Below are 10,335 nucleotides of genomic sequence, written 5' to 3' on the forward strand. Positions count from 1 at the left end.
AGAAAAAGAATTCATCGCCCAGAACATATGTGACCAAGACCAACAGTGGAGAGTTCAACAGAAACCATCGACATTTACAATTTGTTCCTCAGAAAGAACAATCAACAACAGAGCAAACGCTACAGCTGGCGGATGCAAAACAAGAAAAGGAAGACTCAAGGGTTCTAGACCGACCACAGCCAGCTGTTGTAACTACTGGGCAGCCAGATGACCACGTAGTTACGGGTTTGGGTCGTGTAATTAGAAAACCAGTGTGATTCAGAGACACTTAACAGACTGATTGGCACTGAAGTTCAAAGACAGCATGATCGTGTATTTAGTGTAAACGGTAGGTATGTAGAACTTAGAGGGGGAGATGGAATGGCATGCTAAACTGTATTATACTGTTCAGCCACTTGGTGGCACTGTGTGTAACGTACCTTATTTCAGCTCCCCTGAGCCATGGGGCGGAGCACCGGAGGGCCTGATGCTGAACGCAGTTGGGGGGCTCACTCAGCAGGAAGCTCCGTAGCCCGTCCATACCTGGTCCAGGACCGTGACAGCCGGGCTCAGGGAAGAGCAGGAGGCTGGAGGGTGCCTAGCGTGGCTATGGGGCAGCTGGCTGAAGAGACATGGCGGACAGGGCCACATTCCATTCGCTGCTCATGGATTTTCAGCCAGATGCTCACAAAACCCTGGGCAAATCCCAGCAAGGAGCAGAAGCCATCCCAGGTGGGTGAGGGCACCCACCAGCCCGGGTCCAAGGAAGAGTCCGTGTGCCCCTCCCCCCACAGGCCCTACCCACTGGCAGGAGCAGGCGGATGTGCCAAAAGAGAAACGGGGCTCAAGGCCAGGGGAGTCGCCGGGCCAGATTCTGCCTCTCGGGCCGGGGCAGCAGGAGGGCTGGAGGCCTTGCCCTGTGGTTTGGCTTATATTTGGTCTCCTTGCAGCGCTGCGGGAAGATTTCCGGCTGCAGCCCAGCAACCTGCTGGTGACGGTGGGGGAGCAGGTGCTGTTAGAGTGTGCGCCCCCGAGGGGGCATCCCGAGCCCACCATCTCCTGGAAGAAGGACGGGGTCCCCATAAGCCAGAAGGCTGGCCATTACGAGGTAAGCTCGGTCCTCTCCCCCCTCCTCACACAATACCCTGCCCTGGCTTTTCCCACCTCCAGGACCGAGCAGGGGGCTTGGTTGCATGCTAGAGCACCAAGCCTCGTGGCGTTTGCTGCCTGCAGACGGGGGGAGCCGCCTCAGCCCCCAGCTTCCAGTCCCAGGGTTCGAACAGACCCGCTTTGGCCCCTGGCCCTCGGGCTGGGACAGAGCTGCCTTGGCCACCGGCTTCCTGTCCCAGAGTTCAAACAGAGCCGCTTTGGCCCCCTCTTCCCAGGCCTGGGACGGCGCTACCTCAGCCCCATGTGGGTAGTCAGGTCTGTCGCTCTGTAGCCCAAATACGCGCTCTCTCGCTTTCAGCCGTCTCTCTGTTATACTGGACTTGGTGGGGTGCTGCCATTCCTGCTGCTGGCCCAGTACGTGGGGGCACAAGCTAAGCTCCCCCCAGATGCCGAGTTCCTGCACTGGGGCTGGCTCTGGCTGGGGCGACACGTGGGGCCCTGACTCCCTCTCTCCCTCCTTGCAGGTCTCCAGCGGGAAGCTCCTGATGGTGCACGCCCAGAGGAGTGATGCGGGGCTGTATGTGTGTGTGGCTTCCAACCAGGCAGGCCAACGAGAGAGCAAAGCTGCCCTGGTGTCTGTCCTGGGTGAGGAGACAGTCCCCTCCTTGGGCCTTGCCCACTGGGCCTGGCGCTCGGTTGATAGCCAAGCAGCTGCCATGGCGTCACAGACCCACAGCTCTAGGACACCCCCTGAAAGGACCCCTTCAGTGTCTCAGCCCCTTTCGGGTCACTCTCTCACTGGGGTAAGCCCCTTGGCTTCCCTGCCTCCTGGGACCGAACCTCAGAGCCTTCAGCCCCCCGGCTTCACGCCGTGAGCAACCTGCAGCCAGTCCACCTGAGTAGGACTTGCACCCCCAGAGGAAGCAATGCACCCCCAGCTTCCTGACTCGAGTGACTCCCAGCCAGTGTGACAGCAGGAACAGAGTGCAGGACATCCTTAGTTAACACAGTGAATGGGAAGTTACAGCAAAGTCCGGCTGGGTCAGTGCAGAGTCCAGAGCCCCTCTGAGGCTCTGTAGTCCCAGTCCAGAAGCGACTCCCCGTCACACACTTCCAGCAGCCCACCCTTAACAACCCCACCTGGCCCCTCCTCAGTCCTTTGCCCTTGTTCCCAGGCAAACACAGTCATCTGGCCTCCCCCTTAGCCCTTTGTTCTCCAGCTGGTCACACCTGACTGGCTTCCTAAGGAGGTTGGGCCATCCATAGTCCTTAGTTGCTAGGTGCCAAATGTCCAGGGAATTCGAGTGGTCACTGTCTTCAGGGACTTCCCCTGGGCCCAGGCCCCAGACAGCCAGGGTCAGTCTCACCTGGATCTCTGCGAAGAGTAAACAACCTTTCCTTCCCACCTAGTTAACCATGCAGCACATAGGGGAAACTGAGGCACACACAGTATTCATACAAAACATTAGGAAAAATCCCCACTTTGTCACACATGGGATGCCAGAAAACCAGCCAGGTGACCAATGAGACCACTGGTAGAACCCATATGGCCTGTGCCCAGGATGCCCAGTGTGGTCACCGTCTGAGGGGCATTAATAGCAGGCCAGCACCCATGAGAGGGGCTGGTTCTCCTAGACCATAACAGCAGCTCCCCCTCGCAGGGCGGCAGCAGGTTTGATGACAGCACCCAAGGCATCCTGCTCCCCAGGGCGAGGGGACGAGTTCAGGCTGGCTGGGACCCAGGCGACGCTCCCTGGAGCTTCTGAAGCCAAGCGCCCAGGAGTGCTGCCGGCTGCCCCGGCTCCCTGCATGGAAAGGGCCGTTCCCCTTGGGGAAGGAGATTCCTAGCCAAGTGATCTCTGCCATAATGGCCAGGATGTGCTGGGAGAGCAGGCGGCCCTGAGGCCCCTCCTTGGTGCCCAGCCTCCTTGACCTGGAATGTCTCCATCCTTCGGGAGCCGCCTGGCCTCTCTGAACACACAGGTCTCTCCCTGGGAGCTTGCTCCATTTGCAGCTTCACTCCATGGCTCCTGGTTTGGAGCCTGCACCCCGAGTCCTGGAGAATATCAGAAGCTTCCAAAACCAGTCCCTGGGCCTGACTCAAGCTGCAGGACTCTTGTGACAACTATGTCGAACCACAAGCCAGTGCATGGTTTAGAGACTCACGGGACTGGCTTCTCTCCCACATTGCTTTCCCTGGAGACAAGTCCCAGCCTTAGCTGCAGATTTCCAGGAGATGACTCCCTTTGAACTCCAACCTCTCGGAATTGCTGTGTCACTTCCTCCCAGTTCAGCCACATGGGAAACCATTTAGAATCATAGAATATCAGGGTTGGAAGGGACCTCAGGAGGTCATCTAGTCCAACCCCCTGCTCAAAGCAGGACCAATCCCCAGACACATTTTTACCCCAGATCCCTAAATGGCCCCCTCAAGGATTGAACTCACAACCCTGGTTTTAGCAGGCCAATGCTCAAACCATTGAGCTATCCCTTCCTCCAAGCTTACAAACAGCAGTGTGGACAGGGCTTGAGTCAAGCCAGCCTCTCCCAGTGCCCACACACACACACCTTCTGCCCTGGCAACGGGTAATCGAATAGGAGAGAAATGATTGAAATTCTGGCACACCATAATTGACATGCTGTGTTTTAAACTATGAACCCCATTTTAAAGGATGTTTCCTCCCTCAGTGAACTAAACGAGAAAGCCAAAACTTATCACGTACAGTAGTAACACACACACCCCCGGGGGTCACCAGCAGGGACTGACCCCAACCTCGGAGCTACAGCAGCAATTGCCATGTGCCCTGTGGACCTGCTGCTAGACGGGGGCTTGACACACACTATCTCAATGGGTCACACAACTATTTGTTAGACGGCAATAGAATAGTGGAGCTCAGGAATCCTGGCTCTGAGAGGGGCCTGTGAGGTAGTGGTTAGAGGTAGGCTGACAGGGGTACATAGATTTGGCACATTCAGTGTGGAAAGCAGTGTGGCTGAGGTTGGGGTTGTCATGTTAGAGATGTGGGTTCTGTGGACAGTGGGTGCTAGCGTTATATCAGGGGCCTTTTCATTTGACACATTCAGTCTCGGTCTCCCTTTGGCAGCTTTTCCCTCCAACATTTGTTGTTACAGGTTACTGTAGCATCTATGAACTTTCACTGCTTTTCACAGTTGTGCTCACAGTAAGGATACATTTATAGATCCAGTTATCGCAACACCCCCAGTGCAGGCAATGGCTGTTGAGAGCCACGTCCTTCCCCTTTCTGACTGTCCTTATTCCCTGAGGGCTGCACATGCTGGTAGGGCAGAGGTACTCCCCCCTAGGGTGGCATGGAGGAACATGAAGGGGGCATGGCGGGTCTGGGCCAGTCCCCACAGGGGGCGGGGAGGGAGTGCCCATCCCCCCAGCTCTGGTCTGACCCCATCCCCAGCCATAGCCTCGGCTCCCGGCCCCGCACCTGGTCCCATCCCTAGCCTTGGCACGGCTCAGAACTTGGCCAGGGGCCCGGCTGCCTGCCCCCACCATGGCCCAGCTGCTACTCTGCTCCCAGCCCTGCCCCGCCTCCGCCCTCTGCCTCAGCCCCTGGCTGCGACTCCATTCCCGGCCCCACTCCCAGCCCCACCCGCCCTAGTTGCAGCTCCAGCCTCAGCCCCCTTACCCCTGTCCACATTCCTCCCCCCCGAGCCACTCCCGGCCCCAGCTCTGGGAGGGGAGGGGGCACAGTCAGGGGTAAGGGAGGGCATGACCCTCAAACGTTTGAGGACCACTGTGGTAGGGGGTGGAGACCTCCTGGGGGCACAGGAGGTTGTGGGGCTTGGATCCTGTAACATGTGTCACTGACTCTAATTCTCACAGCCCAGAGCTCCATCTCCCAGCAGAGCGGGACTGTGTCACTGAGATCTCTGCTTCTCCCTCCCCAGAAAAGCCAACGTTCACTCGCAGACCCAGTGATACTGTGGCCAAATTTGGCAGCACCGTCCAGCTGGGGTGTGGTGTTGAGGGGGACCCACTGCCCAAAGTATGGTGGCACAAGGAGCACGGAGAGCTGCCCTGGGGCAGGTATGTGATGTATATTCGGAGGCTTCTGAGCTTTGGCGCTGACCCCCCAGCTAGCAGGGCGGGCGTCCGAATACCCAGCACTCCAAGCTCTGAGTAATTCCCATAGCCCATTGCTGCAAGGTAGGCAGAGGATGCCAGGCTCACTTAAGGCCGCGGGGGAGAGGGGGAACTGTGCCTATTCGATACAGCATCCGGAGGGATCAATGGAGGCAAACCCAGCCTGTCTCCTGTTCTCCTGGAGGTGGGCAGAGTGGGGTACAGCCTGGCATTGTTACTGGTCATGAGCATGAGCAATTCCCACCCCTTGGAATAGCGGCTCCACTGGCTCTGATGAGGCAGAGGGAACCATGTTCAGTGGTTGCTGCAAATGCAAGATCCCAGGCTCCGGCCCAGGGGCCCAGGCAGCTGGGGGCTCCCTGTGTTTAGGGCCCAGAGCCCTGCTGCCCATGTCCCGCTCACTCATGGTTTATTGTTGTTATTATGAGTCACGTGCATAACGATGGGGCCTACAGGCCAGCCAGGACAGGGCTGGGCACAAACACCAAGTGGCCGCCAGTCCCTGTTCCATGCAGCTCACAGCAGCTGTTCTGTCTCCCACGCCCAGGCACGAGGTGGACGAGGAGAACACCTTGCGGATTCATTATGTGACGACGTTTGACTCCGGCAGGTACATCTGCACGGCCCAGAACCAGGTGGGCACCGCCTCGGCCAAGGCCTCGCTCACTGTGCAGGGTAAGCAGCTCCATACAGCCTTCACGGCCAGCAGCATGCCAGGGCTGGGCCATGCCCACGGGCAGCAGAGAGACCTTAGTGCCCAGCACACCCTGCTTCCTGCATGCCCCGGGAACTGGGGGAGGCGGAAAGCTGTCACCTGCGACTGGGCACACGTAACATCCCTGCCCTGCCCACCCACCAGCCCCATCAGCTCTGGCCCTCTCTGAGCAGCCCTGGTGTGATTCTCTCCTCTGCTCCCCAAGACTTGACAGGCTGGGGTCCCAGCATCTGGAGAGGGGCAGGCCAATGCCCTGAACTGCCTGAAACAGCCCCACATGAGCTCCAAGAAAGCCCCTTTCTGTGCTACTTACCACTGCGCTACCACAGGCCCAGGGATCGGGGCGCAGTAGCACTTGGATGTTCCATCAGGAGACAATGCCCCTGGCTGCTGGGAACTCCTGTCACTTCCTTGGCAGGGCCCGATCTGCAGACACAGCGGGGAAGCGCACCTCACATGGCCCGAGTGACTCCGCTGCTTGAGTGTGTGCAGGATTGGGCGCGTCACTTCATGGCTGGCCCAGCCCCTGCCCCCTCCAGCTCTGCCTCTCTGGGGGTTTGCTTCATGGAGGGGGTTGAAGCTACAGCAGAGTCTCCCCCGGCTCGGCTCCGTTCACCCTTCCCGGCTTCCAGTTCGATTCCTGGGGCCTGTGGTCTCCCCACTGGCTAGGGTTGCCAACTTTCTACTCGCACAAAACTGAACACTCTTGCCCCACCCCAGCCCCGTCCCTCCTCCAAAGTCCCACTCATTCCCTGCCCCTTCTCCAAGGCCCTGCCCCCGCTCACTCCATCCCCTCCCCCCCATCGCTCACTCTCCCCACCCTCACTCACTCATTTTAACCAGGCTGGCTCAGGGGGTTGGAGTGGGGGGGGGGTGAAGGCTCCAGCTGGGGGTGTGGGCTCTGGGGTGGGGCCAGGGATGAGGGATTTGGGGTGCAGGAGGGGGCTCCGGGCTGGGACCGAGGGGTTCAGTGTGTGGGAGGGGGATCGGGGTGGGGTAGGGGGTTGGGGCATGGGGGTGGTGAGGTCTTTGGCTGGGAGTGCGGACTGTGTGGTGGGGCTGGGATGAGGGGTTTGGGATGCAGGAGGGTGCTCTGGGCTGGGACTGAGGGATTCGGAGAGTGGGAGGGGGATCAGGGCTGCGGGAAGGGGTGCAGGTTCCAGCTGGGGGTGCAGGCTCTGGGGTGGGGCTGGGGATGAGGATGCTCTAGGCTGGGATTGAGGGGTTCGGAGGGCGGGAGGAGGATCAGGGCTGGGGGGCAGGGGGTTGGGGCCCGGGAAGGGGTCAGGGGTGCAGGCTCCAGGTGGCACTTATCTCAAGCAGCTCCCAGAAGCAGCAGCATGCCCCCTCCGGCTCCTACGTGGAGGCATGGCCAGGCAGCTCTGCACGCTGCCCCGTCCGCAGGTGCCACCCTTGCAGCTCCCATTGGCCACGGTGCCCAGCCAATGGGAGCTGCGGAGGCAGTGCTTGGGGCGGGGGCAGCGTGCGGAGCCCCCTGGCTGCCCCTACACATAGGAGCCGAAGGGGGGACAAACATACCAGCTGCTTCCCAGGAGCCACGCGGCGTGGAGGCTAGCAGGGAACCTATCTTAACCCTCCTGCGCAGCACCGCCAACCGGACAGTCAATGGCCCAGTCAGCAGTGCTGACCGGAGCTGTCAGGATCCCATTTCGACCGGGTGTTCCGGTTGATAACCAGACACTGGTCACCCTACCACTGGCCTTTCCCGAGGGTGCCCTGCCCTGATGTCTATGGGACAGCTCCGACTGGGAGGGGCCCTGAGTCACAGACCCCCTTCCCCATGGGCTGGACATGGCCCTGAAGAAGAGATAGACCCTCCCATGTTGTAGGTGGGACTGTGCATTACAGATGTCTGGGCTGGGGGCCCTGCAGTGTCCATTAGCTGGGTGTCTGGGTTGCTAGCACATGGTAACAGCCCGTAGGCTGGGGTTGTCAAAGGGGAGAGGGAGCAACTTCTAAAGGTGCTCACTGGGGGTGGTATTGCCCCGCGGAGTTCCTGTTGCCCATGCCCCCAACCCCACGCTTGTCCCTTTCTTGCCCGTAGACCCCCTGGACACTGGCCAGAGGGAGTGGCCGAAGGACGTCCCGCGGGAGATGATGGACGTCCAGCTGTACCTGGACAACAGCACCACGCTCCCCTCCTCATCCGCCGTCTACCTGCACTGGAAGGTGAGTGAGGAGTCTCCACTAGTGCTAAGTGCACTGGGACCCCGGCCTGGAGTGTCTGCCAGCGAGCTCTGGGCAGCCCCTCTGCCTGGCTCGGGGACGGGTGGGGAGTGATGAGGGTGGCTCTCCCCAGGGGCACCCAGGATTTGGAGGCCCTTAGTGTGAAGTGGGCTTGTCTGTGTCTGCTGTAGCTCAGCTCCTTGAAACCAGCAACCTCTGGCCACACAAGCCCTGTCTGACAGGCCTTCCCAAACCTCACCCTAGCGATAGGCACCAACCCGCGAGTCCTCAGAGCGGCCCCTGTGGTGCCCAGCCCGTGCCCCCTGGACACTCACAGAAATTACTGGCCTGCTGTCTCCAGCGGCCTCCTGCCCCCCGGTTATTTTTAGTAAAGTCATGAACAGGTCACGGGCTCCATGAATTTTTGTTTATTGCCCATGAACTGTCTGTGACTTTTACTAAAAATAACCGTGACAAAAACTTAGCCTTACTCGTAAGTAATGATCATAGAATCATAGAATATCAGGGTTGGAAGGGACCTCAGGGGGTCATCTAGTCCAACCTCCTGCTCAAAGCAGGACCAATCCCCAACTAAATCATCCCAGACAGGGCTTCGTCAAGCCTGACCTTAAAAACCTCGAAGGAAGGAGATTCCACCACCTCCCTAGGTAACCCATTCCAGTGCTTCACCACCCTCCTAGTGAAAAAGCTTTTCCTAATATCCAACCTAAACCTCCTCCACTGCAACTTGAGACCATTACTCCTTGTTCTGTCATCTGGTACCACTGAGAACAGTCTAGATCCATGCTCTTTGGAACCCCCTTTCAGGTAGTTGAAAGCAGCTATCAAATCCCCCCTCATTCTTCTCTTCTGCAGACTAAACAATCCCAGTTCCCTCAGCTTCTCCTCATAAGTCATGTGCTCCAGCCCCCTAATCATTTTTGTTGCCCTCCGCTGGACTCTTTCCAATTTTTCCACATCCTTCTTGTAGTGTGGGGCCCAAAACTGGACACAGTACTCCAGATGAGGCCTCACCAATGTCGAATAGAGGGGAATGATCATGTCCCTCAATCTGCTGGCAATGCCCCTACTTATACAGCCCAAAATAATAATATATGAAGATATACCTATCTCATAGAATTAGAAAGGACCCTGAAAGGTCATTGAGTCCAGCCCCTTGCCTTCACTAGCAGGACCAAGTACTGATTTTGTCCTAGATCCCTAAGTGGCTCCCTCAAGGATTGAACTCACAACCCTGGGTTTAGTGTGCCAATGCTCAAACCACTGAGCTATCCCCCCTCCCTAACAGCAACAAAGGCACACTGTTTATTCATATCCAGCTTCTCGTCCACTGTAACCCCTAGGTCCTTTTCTGCAGAACTGCTGCCTAGCCACTCGGTCCCTAGTCTGTAACAGTGCATGGGATTCTTCCGTCCTAAGTGCAGGACTCTGCACTTGTCCTTGTTGAATCTCATCAGATTTCTTTTGGCCCAATCCTCTAATTTGTCTAGGTCCCTCTGTATCCTATCCCTACCGTCTAGCGTGTCTACCACTCCTCCCAGTTTAGTGTCATCTGCAAACTTGCTGAGGGTGCAATCCACGCCATCCTCCAGATCATTAATGAAGTTATTGAACAAAACCAGCCCTAGGACCGATCCTTGGGGCACTCTGCTTGATACCGGCTGCCAACTAGACATGGAGCCACTGATCATTACCCGTTGAACCCGATGATCTAGCCAGCTTTCTATCCACCTTATAGTCCATTCATCCAGCCCATACTTCTTTAACTTGCCGGCAAGTTAATCATAGAGTCAGAAATGGTTCCATAGAAACCAAAAGGTATAACCCATTTCGCAGAGTCTCCGCTGAACTGTACCTGGCCAAACCCTAGTTTGAAGTAGTTTTTCTCTCCAAGGCAATCTCCCAGCGTCTCCAGCCAACCTGGCCAGGATCCCTCCTTCGTGAATGTAAAGAGCTCTGTCCTTTTTGCTTCCCGGTGCAGTGTAACGAGGGCCCTTCTGCCTTCTCCTTATATCCCCCCAAATCCATTGCTGATCTCCAGAGTCTGGATGGCCCCCAGGGTCTATCCCTGGTGTGCTGACTTCATGTTGTTTTCACATCCTCATGTTGCCTTCCTATGGAAACGGGGCTTCCATTTTGTCGGCTCCCAGTGCTTAATATACGTGGGAACTGAGGCAGCCAGGGGAACATACACCCTTGTGTTCCC

The 10,335-nt window shown here is 57.7% G+C and overlaps 1 protein-coding gene across 1 annotated transcript in view; it reads left to right on the forward strand.

Moving 5' to 3' along the window:
- The window catches only part of ROBO4 (roundabout guidance receptor 4), a 71,354-nt gene that overhangs the window by 15,968 nt on the left and 45,051 nt on the right, over window positions 1-10,335 (forward strand). The window contains exons 3-7 of the mRNA XM_029912893.1: window positions 930-1,087; window positions 1,614-1,734; window positions 5,011-5,149; window positions 5,754-5,881; window positions 7,987-8,111. Coding sequence (XP_029768753.1) covers window positions 930-1,087; window positions 1,614-1,734; window positions 5,011-5,149; window positions 5,754-5,881; window positions 7,987-8,111 — 671 coding nt within the window. The remainder of the gene's footprint in view (window positions 1-929; window positions 1,088-1,613; window positions 1,735-5,010; window positions 5,150-5,753; window positions 5,882-7,986; window positions 8,112-10,335) is intronic.

Source organism: Terrapene carolina, unplaced genomic scaffold, assembly GCF_002925995.2.
Source record: "Terrapene carolina triunguis isolate 2854851 unplaced genomic scaffold, T_m_triunguis-2.0 Scaffold374, whole genome shotgun sequence".
NCBI classification, from domain to species: Eukaryota; Metazoa; Chordata; order Testudines; family Emydidae; genus Terrapene; species Terrapene triunguis.